Source organism: Eriocheir sinensis, chromosome 42 (assembly GCF_024679095.1).
Source record: "Eriocheir sinensis breed Jianghai 21 chromosome 42, ASM2467909v1, whole genome shotgun sequence".
Taxonomy (NCBI): domain Eukaryota; kingdom Metazoa; phylum Arthropoda; class Malacostraca; order Decapoda; family Varunidae; genus Eriocheir; species Eriocheir sinensis.
In genome coordinates, this window is record NC_066550.1 from 10,704,618 (window position 1) to 10,727,537 (window position 22,920).

Genomic DNA, 22,920 nt, shown 5'->3' on the forward strand with positions numbered 1-22,920 from the left:
TCTTTTATTTTTTGTTCAACTGTTCTCTTCCTTTTCCTCTTCCATGCAACCCTTCTCTCATTTTAATCTTTTTTTTTTTTTGTTCAACTGTTCTCTTCCTTTTCCTCTTCCATGCAACTTTTCTCTCTCTTTAATCTTTTCTTTATTGTTTTCTCAGGTTTCTCAAGAGCAAAATATAAGTTGCCTGCCCTTTCTATTGCATTAAGTATCTTTCTTTTTCAATCTAACTCTCTGTCTATTGTTTCATTGCCTCCTCTATCAGTCTGTCCGTTTCAAACACTTTTTTTCCTCTTCTTTTTGTTTATCTTTTACAAGCTCTTAAGAATGTATATGTAAAGTTTGGTATGTCTTTTCCTTCTCTTTTCCTCTTTTCCCATTACTGTTTTCATTTTCCTTTCCCTCTGAATCTACTTATTTTTTTATTACTTATTTTTTTTCAAGTATCTAAGAATATATATGTAAAGTTTGGTATGTCTTTTCCTTCTCTTTTCCTCTTTTCCCATTACTGTTTTCATTTTCCTTTCCCTCTGAATCTACTTATTTTTTCATTACTTTTTTTTTTCAAGTATCTAAGAATATATATGTAAAGTTTGGTATGTCTTGTTCTCCTCTTTTCCTCTTTTTCCCGTTACTGTTTTCATTTTCCTTTCCCTCTGAATCTACTTATTTTTTCATTACTTATTTTTTTTTCAAGTATCTAAGAATATATATGTAAAGTTTGGTATGTCTTGTTCTCCTCTTTTCCTCTTTTCCTGTTACTGTTTTCATTTTCCTTTCTGACTATTTTCACTAATTTTCTACATATTCTCCTTCCAAGTTTCTCAGAGCCAGATTCAAGATGCCCTTTCCTTTACTTTCCTCCTCCTTATTCAGCCCTTTCACTTTCCCTCACTTTTCCTTCCAGTTTCAATGTTTTCCCTTTTTTTTTCTCTCCTTATTTGTTCCCTCCCATCTTGTACTCTTTGATCCTCCTCAACCTCCAGTACCTCTATTTTTTTCCTTCTCATCTGTACATTTCAATCCTCTTTCACCTCTCATTTTGCAGTCTTGAATCCTCTTCCTCCACCTTCCTTTTTCTTTCTTTTTTTCCTTCTCATCTGTACATTTCAATCCCAATCCTCTACCTCCACTACCTCTATTTTTCTTTTCTTTTCTTTCTTTTTTTTTACCTCCATAATAGAAAAGGGAGATCAAAGTTTCTAGCTTAGATTTTCTCAAAGAGGCGTGTATGCGCGCGTGTGTGTGTGTGTGTGTGTGTGTGTGTGTGTGTGTGTGTGTGTGTGTGCTTTTGTTGGTGAATTAAAAACAAACATTTGCATACATGGCATTTAAGTTAGATATTAATGAATACTTACAGTTAATGAATGATTTATTATTATTATTATTATTATTATTATTATTATTATTATTATTATTATTTTAGTAGCAGTAATATTTGGGATTATTCAATTGAGCTAAAAAAGAGTAAAAAATCAAGTTCATGTATTTAGTTTGATCATGAATAATCTGCTTCATGCTTTCATATATTTTTCATTCATTTATTTCTTTATTCATATTTTGGTTAGTTAGTTTGTTGCTTGGGAGCTGGTACCGGCGGCGCTCAAAGTCCCCAATGGTGTTAATATCTTTTAAGTCCAGTATTTAGACTTTTTTGGGTGGACAGTACCTTCGTTGACCTTACCATTCACACCTTACAAGCTAGAGTGTGTTCATTTACCTTAGAATTTACAGCACTTTGATTTCCTTATATTCTCAGTACCTTTTTCCACCTTACCGTTGTCAGCACCTTAATTGACCTTGGGATTTACAGCACTTTCATTTCCTTATCTTCTACGTACCTTTTTCCACCTTACCGTTGACAGCACCTACGTTTACCTTACGATTAACAGCACTTTACACCTTCCAATTCACCTGTTATGTTACTATTAAGCTCAACAACACACACGAGAGGAGAGGAAGGGAAAGGCATTGATTGAAGAGCGGAAAGGAAGAGAGGGGAGAGTTAACTGGACAGGAAAGGAAGGAAATGTTGATTGGAGATGAGTTGAAGAGCGGAAAGGAAGAGAGTGGATTGCTAACTGGACAGGAAAGGAAAGGAAACGCTGATTGGAGATGAGTTGAAGAGCGGAAAGGAAGAGAGCGGAGAGTTAACCGGACAGCAAAGGAAAGGAAACATTGATTAGAGATGAGTTGAAGAGCGGAAAGGAAGAGAGTGGAGAATTAACCGGACAGGAAAGGAAAGGAAACATTGATTAGAGATGAGTTGAAGAGCGGAAAGGAAGAGAGCGGAGAGTTAACCGGACAAGAAAGGCAAGGAAACGTTGATTGCAGATGAGTTGAAGAGAATTGTAAACATGACAGGAAAGGGAAGGAAAGCAATTAGTCAGATATACAAAGTCGTAAACATCTGATAAGACAAGCACTGACAAGGAGGGTTACGGAAAATACCCAGACCCAAATACAGAAAATAGATACCCAGTAGGCGTGGTCATTCCTCTGTTCGTTCTTCTGGGTCCCGACGCAGGAAAGGAAAGGGAACGTTGATTGGAGATAAGAGGAAAGGAGATAATTCAAGGATAATACAGTAGTTGATTTGAAGGGAAAGGAGGAGAAAGGAGCGTACATTAGAGAGCAGAAGAATGCTTAGGAATGGAAGGGAGAGTTCATGATGCAATAAAGAGATTGAGCGATTATGAACAAAAAATGAGCGCATGAACAAAAAGACGCGATATTTATAGAGTTTTGTTATTAGTTGGTATATTTTCATGGCTTGGGATTTTTATAGAGTTTACTTTGGCTTTTATACTTACTTTGCTTTCTCTTCTCTGCTTTCCTTTTTAATCATCTACATTCTTTTCCTCTACTCTTTCCTCCTCTTCTCTCCATTCCTCTTCTCTCTCTCTCTCCTTCTCTTCTTTCCTTTCCTCTCGACTTTCCTTATTCTCCTTTTTCTCTCCTCTACATTCTCCTCTTCTCTCTTTTCCTCTCCTCCTCTTTTCCTCTCTTCTCTTCTCTCTCCTCTTTTCTTTCTTTTCCTCCTCCTCCTTCTCTTCTCCTTTCCTCTAACTCTCTTCTCTCTCCTCTTCTTTCTTTTCCTCCTCCTTCTCCTCTTCTCCTTTCCTATTTTCCTCTCCTCTCCTCTCTTCTCCTCCTCCTCTTTTCTTTCCTCTCCTCTCCTCTCTCACCTACTTTCTTTTCCTCCTCCTCCTCTTCTCCTTTCCTCTTTTCTTTCCCCTTCTTTTCCTCTCCTCTACTTTCCTCTCTTTTTCTTGATTTCCCGGTTCAAGATTTTGGTTTGTTTGTTTGTTTGTTTGTTTGTTTGCATTTATTTATAATTTGAAAAGAAGACAAAACAAAAAAACAAAAAATCTGAAATCCGCACAAATTTCTGACACCATTGATTAGTGTCTTATTATTATTATTATTATTATTATTATTATTATTATTATTATTATTATTATTATTATTATTGATAGTTACATTCCCACAGTCACACAAATGAACCAAATTATGTCCGAGTAATTAGTGTTAGTAAGGGAGGGAGGAAGATGTTTACGGAAGAAGATGAAGAAAATGAAGAAAAAGGAGGAGAAGAGGAGGAAATTGATAAGGGAGGAAAGAAAATTATTATGGAAGAAGAAAAAGATGAAGAAAATGAAGAAAAGGAGGAGAAGAGGAGGAGATTGGTGAGGGAGGGAAGAAAATTATCACAGAAGAAGAAAAAGATCAAGAAATAGAAGAAAATGAAGAAAAAGGAGGAGGAGAAGAGGAGGAAATTGGTGAGGGAGGGAAGAAAAAGATGAAGAAAAGGAAGAAAAAGGAGGAGGAGGAGGAGAGGAGGAAATTAGTGAGGGAAGGAAGAAAATGATTACAGAAAAAGAAAAGATGAAGAAAAAGGAGGAGGAGAAGAGGAGGAAATTGGTGAGGGAGGGAAGAAAAAGATGAAGAAAAAGGAGGAGGAGAAGAGGAGGAAATTGGTGAGGGAGGGAAGAAAAAGATGAAAAAAATGAAGAAAAAGAAGGAGAAGAGAAGGAGGAGGAAGTTTGATGTTATATGAATAGGGAAGAAAAAGATGAAGAAAAAGAAGAAAATAAAAAAAAGAGAAGGAAGTCTGATTTGATATTGTTTAAGAATTGTGTGTGTGTGTGTGTGTGTGTGTGTGTGTGTGAGAGAGAGTTAATTAAGGCAGATTATAATAAGGTCACCTGTGCTATTTCAATTTTGCTGTGATTATACCTTTTCAAATATTAATGATACCAATTACAACTATTATTATCATTATTATCATTATTTTTATTATTAGTATTGGCATTAATACTATAATTTTTTAAGCTTGTATTAATATTAAGTCCAACCAAATGATTCTATTAAAAAAAAAATGATTGATTGTAATTTTGCACATTATTATTTTTATTATTATTATTATTATTATTATTATTATTATTATTATTATTATTATTATTATTATTCAGATCTGTGTGAATAATAAAGTTACATGAAAAAAATATTAATGAGTGTATATTTTTTTCTGTTTTGTGAGTGTGTGTGTGTGTGTGTGTGTGTGTGTGTGTGTGTGTGTGTGTTCAGGTCATCATTCAAGTTGTACAGCTGATGATTATGATGATTAATATGATGGTGACGGTGATGATGATGTTTTTAATTATGAAATACTATTAAATGGTCTGTATTTACCTAACCTGTTGTATTATATAATTTTCCATGCAGCATAGGTCTCTCTCTCTCTCTCTCTCTCTCTCTCTCTCTCTCTCTCTCTCTCTCTCTCTCTCTCACCTTTTATTTTCTTGTATTTTCTTGTTTTAGTAATTTTTCTTAGTTTTTTCTTTAATTTTTTTTCTTTATTTCATCTTATTTCTTTTATTTCCTTCAGTGTTTTGACTTTTCTCGCTATTCTCTCTCTCTCTCTCTCTCTCTCTCTCTCTCTCTCTCTCTCTCTCTCTCTCTCTCTCTCTCTCTCTCTCTCTCTCTCTCTCTCTCTCTCTCACCTTCTATTTTTATGTATTTTCTTGTCTTATTTATTTTTCTTATTTTTTTTCTTTAATTTTCTTTTTCTTCTTTATTTCATCTTATTTCTTTTATTTCCTTCAGTGTTTTGACCTCTCTCTCTCTCTCTCTCTCTCTCTCTCTCTCTCTCTCTCTCTCTCTCTCTCTCTCTCTCTCTCTCTCTCTCTCTCTCTCTCACCTTCTATTTTTATGTATTTTCTTGTCTTGGTTATTTTTCTTTTTTTTTTTTCTTTAATTTTCTTTTTCTTCTTTATTTCATCTTATTTCTTTTATTTCCTTCAGTGTTTTGAACTCTCTCTCTCTCTCTCTCTCTCTCTCTCTCTCTCTCTCTCTCTCTCTCTCTCTCTCTCTCTCTCATCTTTTATTTTCATGTATTTTCTTGTCTTAGTTATTTATCTTATTTTTTTTGTTTAATTTTCTTTTTTTTCTTTATTTCATCTTATTTCTTTTATTTCCTTCCATGTTTTTACCTTCCTTTTTTCTCTCTCTCTCTCTCTCTCTCTCTCTCTCTCTCTCTCTCTCTCTCTCTCTCTCTCTCTCTCTCTCTCTCTCTCTCTCTCTCATAGTTAAGTCGACATATTACAAAAAAAAAAAAAAAAAATGGCAGGATCTATCAACTTACTCGAACCATGAACTCCGTGGGCGTCCCCTTGGCCTCCTCCACTCGGGGTTGTAAGAACTCGTACAGAACTCCCACCATGAGCAGTTTTGTCTTCTGATTAACATACCGTATAGCCGGAGTTCGCGTTGATGGAGTATTTAGGTAATATATATCGAATCAGCCTCTTGGAGTAACGTATAACACCTAATAAAGACGTACGACACTCCCCGCAGAGTACGATACTCGCCAACAGCACTCCATGACAGAACCATCGCTTGTATTAAGTCTTATTTTGGTTTGAGTTCGTTATAATAAATGATTTTGGGGACCAGGTGATGATTTTTGACTATATGATGATCTTTAGACTAAATAATGAATGCTTTCTCTCTGGATTTCAACAATGACGTATAACACCTATTGATGACGTACGACACTCCCCGCAGAGTACGATAGTCACCGACACCACCACCACCGCCCTGCCATCGCCCGTGTCTCAGTGTTGGTCGTAATTATGAGTGGTTATTCGCCTAAATGCTCAATCCCTGCGTGTTTTCCCCTAATGGCCGCCTTCCTTAAGCCTCTGTGAGCGTGGAGGCGGGAAACAGGAGGAAGAATCGCCGTGGTTGCTGAGAGGTGAGGGAGAGAAGGGAAGGACGGGAAGGGAGGAGGGTGGATGGGTTAGTTTGGCTTTATTTGTGTTGTTGGCTTATTTTAAGTTTTTTTATATGGCTGTTGTGGCGCCCGGGGTCGTGGTGGTGTGCAGGGGAGGGCTGGAGGGTGGGAAAGGGTGTGTGTCGTGTGTTACGGTGACGGTCATTAGTAAACAAACCGTCACACACCCCGCTCCGGTAGCTCAGTCGGTTAGAGCGCCGCGCTGCAAGGCTTCAAGAAAAATAGGCGTCGGTTCGAGCCCCCGCTCAGGCCGGATTCTTTCCGTTGACTTGGAATGGTTACTGTCCCCCCTTGAGCAAGGGGGATGGGTGTGTGGTGTGTGAGGTCCTGGCAGTGCCCAGAGATACGCGATAAAGAGCATGCACTTGCTCACGTCGGGGGGTGCCTGCTGGCGATTACGAGTCCAGCTCGTGGTCAGGCCGTGGTGAATTACACACACACACACACACACACACAGGGCGATGCCACACCTGTTTGGGCGGCAGGGTCATTGTTATCCAGACAGAGTATTTAGATGTTTATCTATTCCAGCACCCGTTGACTTATAAGGTTGACACTATTACCTGATAAATTTTATCACACTATTCATCTTTCTTCACAACTGTTTCTTGCAGAATTATTTAGATGTGGGGGACTTTTGTGGGGTGGTGGTGATAGGTTTGGCTAGGTTAATTAGAAGGGGGACAAAGACCCCTCCATTAATAGGTAGTTAGGTTGGACCGAATTGGCTATACAGGCAGCGCCACATGTGGCCACTCAACTCCAAGCAGTCCTTTCCATAGAGTTCAAGTTATAGACTAGAGTGCGTCTGAGGCTGTCTCCGGGACACACAGCCATGGTGCCGCCGTCGCTCCAAGCCGATAGTTGCACACTTCACTACTACCCGATTTCAGTTTTTCTTCGTCAAATAATAGAGTCAGGAAATCAGGTAGGAGTAAAGTGTGTGCAGTCGTTGGCTTGGAGCGGTGGCGGCACCAAGGCCCTGTATCCTGGAGGCAGCCTCAGATGCACTCTAGTACATAACTTGAATTCTATGGAAAGTACTGCTTTGACAGTTCACTGAGTGGCCGTGCGTGGCGCTGCCTGTATAGCCAATACAGTCCATTCAGTTATTCTCAATGATAATATTAAGTGTGCCATTTTTAATATCAGAACATAGTCTGCAGATTAATTCAAAACTCGTCAGAACTCACCAAAAATAAAGAGTTTTGTACACCAGTGTGAAACTGGTGATCTTGTGGATTTTCACCAGTGTATGCAGTTGCCATCAGGAGCAGCAATTACTGGACTTCTTTTTTTTTTCGTTCAGTGCCCTTGAACTGTTTCCTTTACCCTACTAAAAAATATATAGAATTCCATTGATAACCGTAGACTCACTCACTCTCCCCCACCCAGGCCGGCACCATGGACAAACAACATCCGCAGCGCAGCGTCCAGCTGTGCACAGACACCAGCGACTGCCAGGAGCTGTCGCGCACCTCCGGCCTGCACCTCAAGCCTACCGCACGGCTCAGCATCACCGTCACCCTGCCACAGCTCAAGTCTGGGCAGTCCATATCCAACTGGGAGGTGAGGGAGGGAGGATGTGTGTTAGGAAGAGGAGGTGTTAACTGATAGAGAGAGAGAGAGAGAGAGAGAGAGAGAGAGAGAGAGAGAGAGAGAGAGAGAATGTGTTAGTGTGTGTATGTGAGAGAAGGAAAAGGGAAAGTGTCTGAGGTAAGAGAGAGAGAGAGTGAGTGTGTGTGTTAGTTTGTGTGTATAAGAGAGGGTGGGGGTAAGCAACACTATGAAGATCTTTAGACTTAATAATGAGTGCTTTTTTAATGGTATAAGAAAACTCAAATACTCCAAACAGAAAACACAAAATCAGAACACCGAGATTCATTCCGTCATTTTTATCTCTTTTAGTCAGATTCCTTTTTCCATCATTTTCTTTTCATTCCTTATTTTCCCCCCCCTTCCCCCCCCCTTCCGCAGGTGATGGAGCGCCTGCGAGCGGCTATCACGCCCAAGGAGTTCACGGTCATCAAGGTCACGCTAAGTACGCTGGAGTTCCTCAGGTTCGACGCGGAGATAGAGAACAAGCAGGACCTCACCCTCGTCATCGCCAAGATTGACCAGAAGGTGAGGACGATGGGGCGGATGATAGGGAGAGCAAGTTACAGACAGAGGATGATAGGGAGAGCAAGTTACAGACAGAGAAGATGGGAGAGGATGATAGGGAGAGCAAGTTAGTATGATAGAGAAGGAAGATGGGGGAGGATGATAGTGAGAAAGAGTAGATGAGGATAAATGATAATGAGGGGAAAGACGAGAGGATGATAAATGAGATGAAAATTAATGTATAGGAGTTGAAAGGAAAGGAGAATCAAAGGAAAGGAAGAGAAATAAAGGGATAAAAAGTGATGTAGAGAAAGAATGAAGAGAAAATCATATGAAAATTAATGTATAGGAGTTGAAAGGAAAGGAGAATCAAAGGAAAGGAAGAGAAATAAAGGGATAAAAAGTGATGTAGAGAAAGAATGAAGAGAAAATCATAGGAAAAGAATAAAGAAACAGAGTTATTTCCACCATTTACAAATCTAGCTATTTTAGAAAGACTTTCAATATACTGTCATTTTTTCATACAGAGAAAATCAAAGGGAAAAAATTAAGAGATATTTATTTCTGCCATTTACAAATCTACTTATTTTAAAAAGACTTGGATTGCTGTAATTTTTTCTCATAACTAGACATATATATCTACCCTTAGTCATACCCTCTAGTTATTTCCACCATTTAAATATCTAGTTATATTAAAAAGACTTGGATTAATGTCATTTTTTCTCATAGCTACACATATATTTACTTTTAGGCATATCCTTTACCAGTAATGTAACTCCAATCTCCAATCCCTCCTCTCTCTCTCTCTCCCTCTCTGATCCTTTTTCTTTCCATCCTTCTTTCTCCTTTCTTCCTTTCTCTGACACCCTTTTTTTCTTCCTCTCCAATCCCCTCTCTCTCCCTCTGATCCTCTTTCTTCCCCTCTCTACCTCTCATCCTTCCCTCATCTCTCTCCCTTATCCTCCTCCTCTTCCTCCTCTCATCCTCCCCAGGGCATCAAGCTCAGCGGGTTCTCCGAGCTGCTGAAGATCCGCGCAGTTGAGGCAAAGACGTCCTTCCCGATGCGGCACGACTGGGATAGCTTCTTCAGGGACGCCCGGCACATGAACGAGATGAAGCCGGGGGAGAGGCCGGACACTGTGCACTTCATGGTGGGTGTGGGGTTGGGGTAAAGGAGGGGAAGGGTTATATGGATTGGGGAGGAAGGGGTGTGTGTATGGTTTGTGTGGGTGTGTTTGCTGTTTATTGTGTGTGTGTGTGTGTGTGTGTGTGTGTGTTTTATTCTCATCTCCTTCTCTCTCATTCGCATTTCTCTCGTCTCCTCTTCTCTCTCTGACCTTTACCTTCTCACCATTTCCTCTTTTATTCACTCTCCTCTCATCTTTCTTTTTCTCTCCCTTTCTCTCCTTTTTCCCTCCTTTCTTCTCCTCTCTCCCTTTCACACCTCATCTATCTCCCTCTCTCTCCCTTTCTGACATTTTTTCTTCTCCTTTTTACCTCTTGTCCTTCCCTCATCCCTCCATCTCACTCTCCCTTTTCCTCTCCCTCATTTTCTACCCTGTCCCTCCCTCTCTAACCTTTCCTCCTCTCTCTCTTCCTCTCCCTCTCTCTCCCTTTATAACCTTTTCACATCTCTCTCTTCCTCTCCTTCTCTCTCTCTCTCTCTCCCTTTATAACCTTTCCTCATCTCTCTCTTCCTCTCCCTCTCTCACTAACCACCCCTCTCTCTCCCTCCCAAACAGGACCTCCCTTGCAACTGGTTCTCCCACCTCAACGACCCAACCCCCGGCATGCCCAACGCCTACGTACTCGGCAAGGTCATGGGGTCGTTCGGCGAGGTCAGGGACGTGGACATACCCGCCTGTGACCCGTACAGACGCTCCATGCCGACCTCCATTAGCGGCCTCCATGCCCCGGTGACCTGCGGCCCTGGGGGGGGAGGGGTGTTCGAGGCCTATGTGCAGTTCAAGGAGTACATCGGGTTCGCCAAGTGTATGCACGCGCTCCAGGGGAAGAAACTGGTGTACATGGATGCCGATGGGAAGGCTTGGAGCACCAGTATTAAGGTGTGTGTGTGTGTGTGTGTGTGTGTGTGTGTAAAGTAAAGTAAAGTAAAGAAGAAAAGGAAAAGGGATGACAAAAAAGAGAGTGTGTGTGTGTGTGTGTGTGTGTGCCCCCTTCCCCCTAACCTGTCCCTCACACCTCATTCTTCCAGGTTGATTTTGACCGCACGAAGCATATGTCCGAGTACTCCATCAAGAAGAGGGCGGCCGAGAGGGAGAAGCTGAAGGCCGTGGAGCGGGAGAGGGAGGAGAAGCTGCGGAGGAAGAAGGAGATCGAGGAGATGAGGCTGGAGGCTGAGAGGTGAGGAGGAGGAGGGGGAGGAAGGGGAGTTATAGAATGTTTAGAACTATTTTTTGTGTGTGAGAGAATGTATGAGAGAGAAAATAAGAGAGAAAGATGAAGAGGAAGAAGAAGGAGGAGGAAGGAGATCGAGGAGATGAGGCAGAGGTGAGGAGGAGGAGGAGGAGGAAGAGGAGTTATAGAATGCTAGGACAGTTTTTTTTGTGAGAGAAAGAGGAAGGAGGAGGAGGAAGGGAAGTTTAAGTAATTTTCTTTTTTGTGAGTGAGGAAGAGCATGAGAGAGAGAGAAAGGGAGAGAGAGAAGTTGAAGAGAAAGAGGGAGATGGAGGAAAAGGATGAGGAGGAGGAGGAGAGGAATGGATTTTATTTTTTGTGAGAGAGAGAGAGAGAGAGAGAGTGTGAGTGTGAGTGTGTGTGTGTGTGTGTGTGTGTGTTTTGCGAGTGTGTGAGAGAGAGTGAGAGTGAGTGAGTGAAAGTGAATAAGAAAGAGAAGCATATTTATTTTCTCTATTCTTTACATTTTCTTTCTTTTTTCTTCATATTCTTTAAATTCTCTTCTCTCATTACTATCTCGTTATACATAATTTTCTTGTCATTCTCCTTTATTTTTCTTTCATATTTATTCATATATTATTTTCACATTCTTTTAGTTCTTCCACTTTCCACATTCTTTATTTTTCTCTCCATCTCTCCGACAGAATGCGAGTGGAGGAGGAACAGCGTCTCAAGGAGGAGCGGAAGGAAGCCAAACGGAGGGAGAAGGAGGAGAGGAGGAAGGCGCGGGAGGAGAAGCGGAGGAAGAAGAGGCTGCTGAAGGAGGAGGAGCGGCTGAAGAAGGAGGAGGAGGAGGAGGAGGCCAGGTTTGCGCGGAAGATTGCGATGGAGGAGCGGAAGTTGCTGCTGGCTCAGAGGAAGTTGGAGAGTATCAGGCTGTTGGATGAGCTCTTTGAGAGGATAAAAGTAAGGAAAGGGGGAAGTTTTTTATTGTTATTTATGTATTTATTTATTTATTAGTGGTTTGTGTGGGTGTTTTTTTTGTTTTTGTTATTTTGTGTTTTGTTTTTGTTATTTTGCTTTGGTTTTTCTTCTTCAAGTTTTTGTTTATTATTTTTATCTTGTTTTGCCTGTTTTTTTCTTTTTCTTTTTTTGTTTTATCTTTTTATATTTTATTTTGTCCTATTTTCCATTTTTTGTCTTGTTTTTCCATCTGTTTACCTCATTTTTTTTCTTCATTGTCTTGCTTTGTCTTCTTTTTTTATTTATTGGTCTTGTTTTCTATATTTTTCATGGTGTATCATTTCTCTCTTGTTTTTAATCTATTGTCAATCATCATTTTTATCTACTCTGTCTTGTTTTTATTCCGTTTGTGTCTTCTCTTTGTTATTTTTCGTCTTTTCTTTTCTTTTCTTACAATTTATCATTTTTCATCATCCCTTTTCCAATTTCTCTCATTCATCGCTGTCTCGTATCCTCCCGCAGCCTTTTGTTTCTTCTCTTTGTTATTTTTTGTCTTTTTTTTTTCTAACAATTTATCATTTTTCATCATCCCTTTTCCAATTTCTCTCGTTCATCGCCGTCTCGTCTCCTCCCGCAGGTGGTGAAGCAGAAGGAGGTGGCCCAGAAGAGGGAGGAGGAGCTGTACAAGGCCGTGGACAAGGAGAACACCAAGGCCATGACGCAGATGAGGAAGAAGGAGGTGAGGCGGAGAGAGAGAGAGAGAGAGAGAGAGAGAGAGTGTTCAAGGTCGTGGACAAGGAGAACACCAAAGCAATGACGCAGATGAGGAAGAAGGAGGTGAGGCGGAGAGAGAGAGAGAGAGAGAGAGAGAGAGAGATTGTATAATTGTTTTAGTTATATTGTTTCCTTGAATTTAAGTTTGTCAAGATTTTAATTTCTTTTTTATTTCTAGCTTAATCTAACTTACCTTCCCTGACCTCATCCTAACCTCTTAACCCGGTAGCAGCAGGGATCATGTTTCTTAATGGTCCCTCTAAGCGAGAAAAATGAGAAAAAATCACCCCTCACACAAACCATTTCATAATATATATCAAAGCATTTGTGATCAGATTATGCATCATCTATTTTTTTGGGGTTTATATCATGGCACAAATTTGGCCCGTCGCTGCTACATGGTAAAGCCACAAATTTGGCCCGTCGCTGCTACATGGTAAAGCCACAAATTTGGCCCGTCGCTGCTACACGGTAAAGCCACAAATTTGGCCCGTCGCTGCTTCTGGGTTAATACTTCTGTTAATATACTTCTTTTATTTTCCTTACCTAACCTTTTAACCTTAACCTACCACTACTTCATTTATTATTATTTTCACCTACCTTTCCCACCTTCTAACCCATCTATTTCCACCTTTTTCAACCGCTAATGGATCTATCTTACCCAAACCTAACTTCCTCAATCCCATACCTACTACAATCTCATTATTATCCTAACCTACTGTTTTATGTGTTAGTCTTGTATTTTCCATCATTTTCTATCACCCTCAACCTATCTTTCCCAGTCCCTTACACACCACCTCTCAACCTCAATCCGCAGCCTCACCTCTTTCTCCCTTCCTCTGCAGTTGAAAGAGCACCGTAAGCATGAGAGGCTGGCGCAGAAGGAGAGACTGCTGAGAGGCCGGCTGGTGATGTCCTACAAGACCCGGGAGGAGGAGAGGATGGCCGAGCAGCGGGAGAGGGTGCGGAGGGCTGTCCAGGGCAAGGTGAGTGTGGGGGAGAGGTGTGAAAGGGGTGAGTAGGAGGGAGGTATTGGAGGAGAGCGTTAATGTGTTCAAAGAATGTGGGAAGAGTATGAGAAAGAAAGAAAAGAGAGATGATAGGGAAGGATGAATATATGGATAGGTACAAGTGTTGCCAGATTGTTGTACTCAGCCGATGGGGGGTTGGGGGTGAAGGGATGATGGTGGGGTGAGGAAGGTGGGTTTTGTAAGGGGTGGGGGCAAGGGGGGTTGTGGGGTAGAAGGGATGATGGTTGGGTTATATTTCCCAACTTCCTACCCCCAAACTGTCTTCTGGGCTCCAGTAACGAAACTAATTTATAGTTATCGTTAAAAGAGTTTAGATTCTGATGTTTCTTGGCAATAGTTAGGCGTCAGAAACCGGCAAACACTATGCTCTGAGTATGACTACCTGGCAACGGTGAGGTAAAAGGAGGAGGAGATGCAGTAAGTCCTTGAATAATGTCATTTTGTTCAGTGTCGTTTCATTTTAACGATTCTGAAAAAAAATTCGTAAAGCATATGGTAATGATATGGACGTATGATGATAAACAATGTGGTAGAAGAGTGCTCAATGGGTCTTACTGTCTTATATTTTATCGTGTTTATTTAAAATGCGTGTGGTAATGATATGGACGTAGGATGATAAACAATGTGGTAGAAGAGTGCTCAATGGGTCTTACTGTCTTATATTTTATCGTGTTTATTTAAAATGCGTCTTGATGTGAGGTACTATCAAAATTTTTACTTTCCAAACACACAAAAAAACAAGAAAAAAGTGTTTAGGGTTTTTATTTAGAAGCTTGGTGATACTTTTGTGACCTGAAATATGCGACGGAAACCAAACTTATTTATATTATTGAGCCGATGGTAAGGTTGTTTTCGCTTCACATCGCCTCACGTAACATTGCACTTTCCGAGGCCGATCGACGGCGTTCAGTAAGGACTTGCTGTGTAGTCATGGAAAACCGAGCAAGATTAATTTATTGTAAGCTAAGGAAAAGGTAAGTTCATTTTGTACCTGTTTTTTATGTGGAATTGATCTTGAAATATTGGTTAAGTTTTAAGACTTTTTTCAGTGTTTTTTATTTGATATTTTTCTCTTCCCTTCCTCTTTTCTTTACTTCACTTTTTTACTTCTCCTTTTTACTCATTTTCTCTTACTTTCTTTTTTCTTTTTCTGCCTTTCCCTGTTTTTTTTTTTTTTTTCCTTCTCCCTCCTCTCAATCCCCTCTTCTCCCTTCCCTTCTCTTCCTCCTCTCAATCCCCTCTTCTCCCTTCCCTTCTCTTCCTCCTCTCAATCCCCTCTTCTCCCTTCCCTTCTCTTCCTCCTCTTAATCCCCTCCTCTCCCTTCCCTTCTCCCTTCCTCCTCTTAATCCCCTCTTCTCCCTTCCCTTCTCTTCCTTCTCTCAATCCCCTCTTCTCCCTTCCCTTCTCTTCCTCCTCTCAATCCCCTCTTCTCCCTTCCCTTCTCTTCCTCCTCTCAATCCCCTCTTCTCCCTTCCCTTCTCTTCCTTCTCTCAATCCCCTCCTCTCCCTTCCCTTCTCTTCCTTCTTTCAATCCCCTCTTCTCCCTTCCCTTCTCCCTTCCTCCTCTTAATCCCCTCTTCTCCCTTCTCTTCTCTCTTCCTTGCTATCCACTCTCCTCCTCTCCTTCCTTCTTCTCCCTTCCTCCCTTTCCTTGCAACCCATCTTTTTTTCATCCTCTTCTTGCAATTCCTTTTCTCTTTCATTCCTTCCTTCCTCTCCATCCATGTTTATTCTTCCTTTCCTTCCTCCTTCCTTCTTCCTTTCTTTCTCCTCCTCCTCTCTCTCTCCTCACCCTACCTTTCTTCCTCTCCTTTATTTTCTTCCTTCCCTCTTAATATTTCCTTCCTTTTCTTCTCCCTTCCTTCCTTCTCCCTATCCTTCTTCCTTCCTCTCCCTTCTCACCTTTATCTCCTTTATTCTCTTCCTTCCCTCCCTTCCTTACAATTCCTCCCTCTTTTTCTCCCTTCCTTCCTTCTCCCTTCTCTCCCTTTCGTCCTCTCCCTCCTTCCTTTCTTTCTTCTCATCTCTCCCTCCTCACTGTACCCTTCTTCCTTCCTCTCCCTCCTCACCCTTATCTCCCTTATTCTCTTCCTTCCCTCCTTCCTCTTCTCCCTTATTCTCTTCCTTCCCTCCTTCCTCTTCTCCCTTCCCTTCTCTCCCTTTCCTACTCTCCCTCCTTCCTTTCTTTCTCCTCCTCTCTCCCTTCTCACCCTACCTTCCTTCCATACCCTTATCTACTTTCTTCCTTCCCTCCTTCCTCTTCTTCTCCCTTCCTTCCTTCTCCCTTCTCTCCCTTTCCTCCTCTCCCTCAGGACCGCATCCAGGGTGTCATCTCGGCAGCCTCCCTCTCCTCCATCTCAAGTGCCACCTCCGAGGACGACCTCAATGCAGTGTCCTCCTCCTCCTCCTCCTCCTCCTCCTCTTCCTCCTCCTCCTCGGACACGGATTCATCGCTGGATACGGGTGTTCGAGTGCCTAAGATGCTGCCTGGTGAGTGTTCTTTTTTGTTTGTTTGTTTTGTTTTATCTTGTTTTTTTTTGTTTGTTTTTTTACTGAATTATTTTAGTTTTTTATTACTTTTTTTTTTTTTTTTTTTTCAGTGTTTTCATTTCATGTCTTTTTTCTAGTGCGTTTTCTTTTTCTTGTTTTCTTTTCTTAGTGATTTTTTTTGCTTATTTTTTCTATTTTGTTTTTATTACTTTTTTTCCCCGTTTGGCCGGTCTAGTACATCTTTGGTGCTTATGTCTTGTTTTGCTTTATGCTCATCTCTTGTTTTGGTGTTTTCAGTGAGATTTGTTTTCCCGTTTTACTGTTTTCTTGTTTAATTTCTTGGTGATTATTATTTTAAATTTTTTTGCTCTTATTGTGAATTTTCCCTTTTGCTATTTTGTGGTTTCCTGTATTACTTTTTATTTATTTTTATTTATTTATTTATTTTTTGCCTGTGTCTTACCGTGTCCACCTTCTCCACCACCTCTCCTCCGCAGGGGCTCAGCGCATGGACCCAGCAGCAGCAGCAGGGGCAGGAGGAGCACCAGGCGGGGACAAGCTGCCCTTCGAGGGTGACCCCAGACTTCAAGGGCGACCTGAGGGGCCTTACCCCCCCTACTTCGAGGGCCACTACCCCTACGAGGACTGGGACGACTCCTACGGCGGCCGGGGGCGGGGGTGGGGGGGGCGCTGGAGGTACCCGCGGGGCTCGTGGCGGGGGCGGGGCTTCAGGGATCGGGGGAGGGGGTTCCGGGACCGTGGGGGGCGGGGGGGGTACCGGGGGGGCTGGGGGGGCAAGTATCCCCTGGAGGAGCAGCCCAGACCCAACACCTGGTACAAGAGGGGGGAGGGGGGGGACTCTCCCTCAAGGTCAAGGTCGAGATCAAGGTCACGGCGACGGTCGAGGTCACGCCGTTCAAGGTCACGGAGGTCAAGATCCAGGTCGAGAAGGTCACGTTCCAGGTCAAGATCACGGAGGTCAAGGTCGAGAAGGTCATCAAGGTCAAGGTCAAGATCTAGGTCAAGAAGGTCAAGGTCAAGGAGGTCAAGATCCAGGTCAAGGTCGAGATCCAAGAGGTCAAGATCCAGGTCAGGGTCGAAAAGGTCACGTTCAAGATCAAGGTCTAGGTCAAAAAGGTCACACAGCAAGAGGTCAAAATCAAGGTCAAGGTCACACTCCAAGAGGTCAAAATCAAGGTCAAGGTCACACTCCAAGAAATCAAGGTCAAGGTCACACTCCAAGAAGTCAAAATCAAGGTCAAGGTCACACTCCAAGAAATCAAGGTCGAGGTCGCACTCCAAGAGGTCAAGGTCAAGATCCAAGAGGAGGTCGAGGTCAAGGTCAGGGTCCAAGAGATCAAGGTCAAGATCCAAGAGGAGGTCACGATCTAGGTCAAGGTCACGGTCCAAGAGGTCAAGATCACGGTCGAGGTCAAGGAGGTCGAGGAGGTCAAGGTCATCCTCGAGAAGGTCACGGAGCGGGTCGTCTCGTTCAAGGTCACGCTCGAGGAGGTGGAGGGAGAGGTCAGTGGAGGGGAAGAGGAGGGAGAGGAAGAGGGAGGAGGAGGAGGAGAGGAGGAAGAGGAAGGAGGAGGAGAAGATCAACTACGATGACCTCCGGGAGAGTGACCTTGAGCTGTCCAGTGATCCGGAGGAGGAGGCGAGAAGGAGGTATGGGGGGGAGGGGTTCTACATGGAGGGGGGAGAGGAGGAGGGGGAGGAGGAGGAGGAGGGGGGCTTCATGTACCACCCCCACCACTACCCTCCCCCCCACCACCACCACTTCCCCCCCAGAGGCTTCGAGAGGGGGCGGAGGGGGTACAGGGGGCGTTGGGGAGGGTACAGAGGGCGGGGAGGGGACTGGCGGTATCCCCCTCCTACCAGACCCCAGGACCCCTACCAGCACCTCTACCTCAAGTACTTCGAGAGCGTGGCGGACCGGGAGGAGCGGAGGAAAGACGGAGACGACCGGAGGAAGGTGGATGAGGAACGGAGGAAAGTGGAAGAGAGAAGAAGCCATGAGAAGGTGGAACGGAGGAAGCCAGATGGGATGAAGAAGGAGGTGGAGGAGGATGAGGATGGAGGGAGGGAGAGATTTCGGAGGAAGGAGGAGGGGGAGGCACATCGCTCCATCCGTGATAGAGTTGGAAGCCTGGAGGAGCCTTTCCGAGGAAGAGGAAGAGGAAGAGGAAGAGGAAGAGGAGACTGGGGACATGCGAACTATGACCCACGGAAGGCGAGAGACCGAGACCGAGACAGAGAGAGAACTCCACCTCCTCCTCCACCTCCACCCTTGGCCATGGACCGGAGGAGGCTGGAGGGGGTGGAGGAGAGGCAGCGGAGGGAGGAGAGGGAGCGGATGATTGAGTATGACCCCGGAGCACAGTTGAAAGAGCGAATTCGACAGGACCGAGAGGAGAGTGAGGCGAGGCAGAAGGAGAGAGAACGCGAACGAGAGCGAGAGGCCCAACAACAACAACAACAACAACAACAGCGGTCACTCATCACCACCAGCAGCCGAAGACCAGAGGGTAGACCCGAGCGACCTGGGAGACTCGAGCGACCAGTGCGACTATCAAGCGCCGTCGTGCGTGACCCAAACTCGACACGCACTCACACTCGCTCCCCTTCCCCCTCGTCTCCAGGCCCAGGGGAGGCACGCTGGCGGAAACAGGGGCTACGGGCGGACATGGAAAAGAGGGAGGTGTCAATCAAGGAACGGTTAAGCTTCAGACGCCCTCGAGAAACGGAGAACGGAAACCAGAATCCTCGTGTTCCGGTTACGTCAAGATTGAGAGGGAGGCGGAAAGCGGAGCACCCACCCATCACGCCTCCTGCTATCTCCACCAGAGGGAGAAGAGAGCATAGAGGAAAAGCCCAGTGGGAGGAGGATGCTGAGGAGGAAGAGGAGGAGGAGGAGGAGGAGAGGGTCGTGAAGAGGATAGGAGACTTGGAGGAAAGTGAGGATGAGAGTGAGGAGGAAAGAGGAGGTGGGAGGAAGCAGGTTGAGGTAGGAGGAGGAGGAGGTGGAGGAAGGAAACGGAGGAAGAGGAGGAGGAAGAAGAGGGAGGAGGATGTCGGGAGGCTACACAAGCACAAGAAGAAGAAGAAGAAGCATGCAGTAAAGAAGGAAAAAGGGAAGGAAAAAAATGTGTCTTGAAAAAATAAAATAAAAAACTTCCTTATATTGAACAAAAAAGAAAAAGATGAGTATATAGAATTAAGGAGTGAAGGAAATATAAAAAACAATACACTTATGATATTTTTGTGTGTTTGCGTGTGTTTAATATTACTGTATATATATAATTTTTTGTACATGATATTTCCAAGGTCCATAAAAGGCAGTTCAGTAACACTTATAATCTTAGTAATAGAAGTAACGGTAACAATCACGAGCATTTTTTTTTTTAGACAAGGGGAAAAAATGTAAAAAAATACCCTAACTAATATTTTTTTAAACAATTTTGGTGCATTGTAAAAATTATATATGTAAGGATAGGGACAATTTTACCACATTTTCCTTTTGTCGTATAGATATGTATGCTTCACTATTTCAAGGTGTTATTTAGGGGGGTAACTTTTGTATCTTTTTCAGGCTTTTCCATTTTCAGCTTCCGTTTGACAGATATCTCTACCCAAGCTTGAGAGAAAGACAGAGAGATAAAGAGACATTTGAGAAAGCTCCATATATCTACACATGAAGAAGGGAAAGAAAGGAGAGAGTTGTGTGTGTGTATAATGTTTTAATACAGGAGACAGTGATTGAAGGGAGAAAGCTATGATAGTGATGACTTGGAGTGTGTAAACAGTGACGATGGTGAGAAAAGTGCTTGTACTGAGAGAGACATGCAGTACAGTGTTTATGAAGATGACTGATGATGATGATAGAAAGGAGAGAGAGAGAAAGAGAGAAAGGAAGTTACTAGCCCACCACAAGAACACATAAAATACCAAAAGTGAATAAGTGTAAAAAGGGTTTGAATGGACATCTAAACATAGAAATGGATATAGATAGAAAAACTAAACCCTAAATTCCAACTTCCTTGAACTTGAAAAAAATACGTAAGAGTGTAATGAAAGGGAGACAAGAAAAAGTAAAAAAGAACTTAAACAGCTAAAATAAATATAAGAGTTGATCATTGGTGACATAAAAGAAAAAGTCAGAAAAAAAAAGTGCTTAAGGAGAAGAAGAATCACCACCTTTTATTATTTTTCCTACAGGTTCCTGAGCCCTTGTGTCCCCTCCCCTCTTTACCTTTTTGTTAATTAATTTGCAGGGTCAGGTGTGATCACGTGTGTAGCATAAAGTGTAACACCCTTGTTGAGTGCAGAGACAGCTTGTGGAGGTGATGATGATGATTGAAAGTGAAGGGAATATAAAAGCTAACAGACTTGGAAAGAAAAGAGATAGAAGGAAATGGGAGGAGGGAGGAATTTAAAGACTATCTTATAAAGACAATGAAGGAAGGGAGTTTGATTAAGAAGGATAACTTCGAATGTGTCGGGAAAAATATAAAATAAGAAGGTGAAGTGAAGAGACCAAAAGACTGATGGAAGCTGAGACGAGGGAAACTTTAATGAATACTAAGAAGAAAAATGACAGCAAGCCAACATATGTGAAGAAGATGTGCAGTGACCTCAGTGAAGTGATGAATGTGGTGATGAAACTCGTTTGCTAAAAAGTAAAAGTATGAAGAGGATGATGAAGAATGGAAGAATATGAAGTTGAAAAATGAGAAATTAACTGTTCTGATATGAAATTTTTGAATTATTTCTACATTGGTTTCATATTATTAGGCTATTGATTTCCTAATGCAATGATTGATATTTCTTTATTTTCCTCAAGTACAGGAAATTTGTTTTGTGAGTACAGTTGAAAAATGGAAAATGATTTGGTTACTGAAAGAGAAAAAGAAAATCAGAAAGTAAAGAAAAAGAAAACTATGAAAGACAAAGAAATGAAAAAAACTCACAAATACAGAGAGAGTGAAAGGAGAACCAGACATTAATTCTACTTCAGTATATGATTAACTGACTTTTCTTGCATTACAGGATATAACTTATTAATATTTACAACTATATGTGACAGTTTATTGATTTCTAACTAGCTTGAATAAATGACAATCCGATTTGCTATTTCTTACACATAAAGGGCATTAGCTTAGTGTGTGTTTAGGAGCACAGGGAACATAGGATAGATAAGTAATTTGTGGATAGGAGTAGAGCTGTGTAAGGGCTTCATGTTATATGGAGACAGGAAGATTAGTAAAATGTAAAGGAAAATTTGTGTAGTGTGATAGAGCTTACAACTTGGGAAGGAAGGATGATTGGATGGGAGGAATAAGGAGACAGGAAGATCAGTAAATTGTAAAGGAAAATTTGTGTAGTAGAATGGTAGAGCTTACAAGTTGGGAAGGAAGGAAGGATGATAGGAATCGAGGAATAAGGAGACAGAAAGATTAGTAAAATGTAAAGGAAAATTTGTGTAGAATGATAGAGCTTACAAGTTAGGAAGAAAGGAGAGTAAGCTAGTAAGGTAGAAAAGGGGGAAAGGATGGGAGGTAAGGATAGGTACAGGATAGAGCAGTTAGTTAGTGTAAGGTAATAGGATAAGTAAATGGGGAATAAAGGGAAAAATAAGTATGAGGGTAGAAGAGGAATTGGAAATGGGAGGAATTGAGAAAAGAGAAAGACAGATTAAAATGGGAGAAAGAGAGAGTGACAAATAAGGAGGATAGAAGTGTAGGAAATAGGAAGAAGTAGGAAGAGATAGACTGACAAAAATGGGAGATAGAGAGAGGAACAAATAAGGAGGAGGATAGAAGAGTAGAAATTGGAGGAAGTGGGAAGAGAGGAAAAATAGCTTAACGGGAAGAGGACAGTTTAGGATGATAGAGAGGAAGAAAGAAAGACATGTAGGAGAGGAAAGAAGAAAAGAAATAAAGGTAGGTAGATAAGAAAATAAATAATGTAGGAAAAGGCAATGTTAGGATAAAGTTTTAGTATGTAAAGAAAATACTAAGATATTTTAGGGTAACTTATGGGCAGGAAAGGGAATACAGATGAAGACAGAAGCATTTACCAAGATTAAGAAAGATTTATTTTACTATTTTTTCACTGCAATTTTTTTCCCATAGACTTACAGGTAAAAAAATATGTGAAAAATGACCCACTTTTCACCTGTACGGAGGATGAACAGGTAAAATGGAGTGGCGTGGTATTGAATAATGAACTAAAAATATATGATGTGGGATATTGTGTTAGATAAGTGATGTGGTATTTTTGTTTTCGTTTTCAGTTCCAAGAAAACACGAAAGGAAGTGTAAATATTATGTTAAAGAGACAAGTGTTGTAACATGTCCTCGCATCATAAGTGACGACGGGACAAGAGAAAAGGAGCAGAACTTAAGTGCATACGAGTTATTTATATTTTCCGCCACAAGGGAGCGAGGCGTATGTACACAAACTACTTATATTTACTTGACGTGCATTTATTTTTTCTTCCTCAGGTATTCCCAAGACAGAAAAAAGGGCTTTGGGTAATCTTATGTTGCCTGGAATATGTTTGTACTGCACCATAGTTGAAAGTAGAATAAAATTAGTGATGAATATAATTTTGATCATGGGTGTGTATTTGTTTTTGGCCTTAACCTAATGTGTCTATGGATGTTAATTAAGTTTGATCTATTGAGTGATTATCTATGGACTAAGCAATTACAGTGTTATTGATGCTGCCTGGAAAGTAAAGGAAACAAGAGTACCAAAACAAAAAAGGGTAAGTTAGCATTTTGAATTTTTTTTATATGGATGTTTTACTTTTTAATTTTTGAGGGCAGCAATATAGCCAGTGCTCTTTTTGTGTATTTGTTTGTTTACTTATTTATTTGTTACTCTGATCTTGGACT

At 41.9% G+C, this 22,920-nt stretch overlaps 1 protein-coding gene and 1 long non-coding RNA gene across 4 annotated transcripts; one reads left to right on the top strand and one right to left on the bottom strand.

The window, feature by feature from the left end:
- Window positions 1-60: 60 nt before the first annotated feature.
- Window positions 61-4,675, bottom strand: LOC127010000 (uncharacterized). 2 transcript variants are annotated; one of them, XR_007762722.1, is made up of 2 exons: window positions 679-4,675; window positions 61-425 (listed from the first exon to the last, which is right to left on the bottom strand). It is a non-coding gene; the product is annotated as an uncharacterized LOC127010000 (long non-coding RNA). The 2 variants fall into 2 exon arrangements; XR_007762721.1 differs by having other exon boundaries at window positions 553-4,675.
- Window positions 4,676-6,055: 1,380 nt separating this feature from the next.
- On the top strand, window positions 6,056-22,640 carry LOC127010002 (serine/arginine repetitive matrix protein 2-like). 2 transcript variants are annotated; one of them, XR_007762723.1, is made up of 12 exons: window positions 6,056-6,256; window positions 7,691-7,864; window positions 8,273-8,419; window positions 9,391-9,549; window positions 10,141-10,464; window positions 10,614-10,762; window positions 11,461-11,722; window positions 12,357-12,458; window positions 13,339-13,479; window positions 15,838-16,015; window positions 16,513-22,214; window positions 22,314-22,640. XR_007762723.1 is itself a non-coding variant. In XM_050883700.1 (11 exons), exons 2-11 carry the CDS (start codon window positions 7,700-7,702, stop codon window positions 19,173-19,175), a joined length of 4,290 nt encoding a protein of 1,429 aa, XP_050739657.1. In that variant the 5' UTR covers window positions 6,056-6,256; window positions 7,691-7,699; the 3' UTR covers window positions 19,176-22,640. The 2 variants fall into 2 exon arrangements, 1 of the variants encoding a protein (XP_050739657.1); XM_050883700.1 differs by having other exon boundaries at window positions 16,513-22,640.
- Window positions 22,641-22,920: the final 280 nt, after the last annotated feature.

Bases quoted from the DNA above. Each gene is read 5' to 3' on its own strand.
- LOC127010002 (XM_050883700.1), top strand. From the start codon at position 7,700: ATGGACAAACAACATCCGCAGCGCAGCGTCCAGCTGTGCACAGACACC. The intron at 12,459-13,338 runs GTGAGGCGGAGA...CTTCCTCTGCAG, and splicing joins CGCAGATGAGGAAGAAGGAG to TTGAAAGAGCACCGTAAGCA. The intron at 13,480-15,837 runs GTGAGTGTGGGG...CCTCTCCCTCAG, and splicing joins GGAGGGCTGTCCAGGGCAAG to GACCGCATCCAGGGTGTCAT.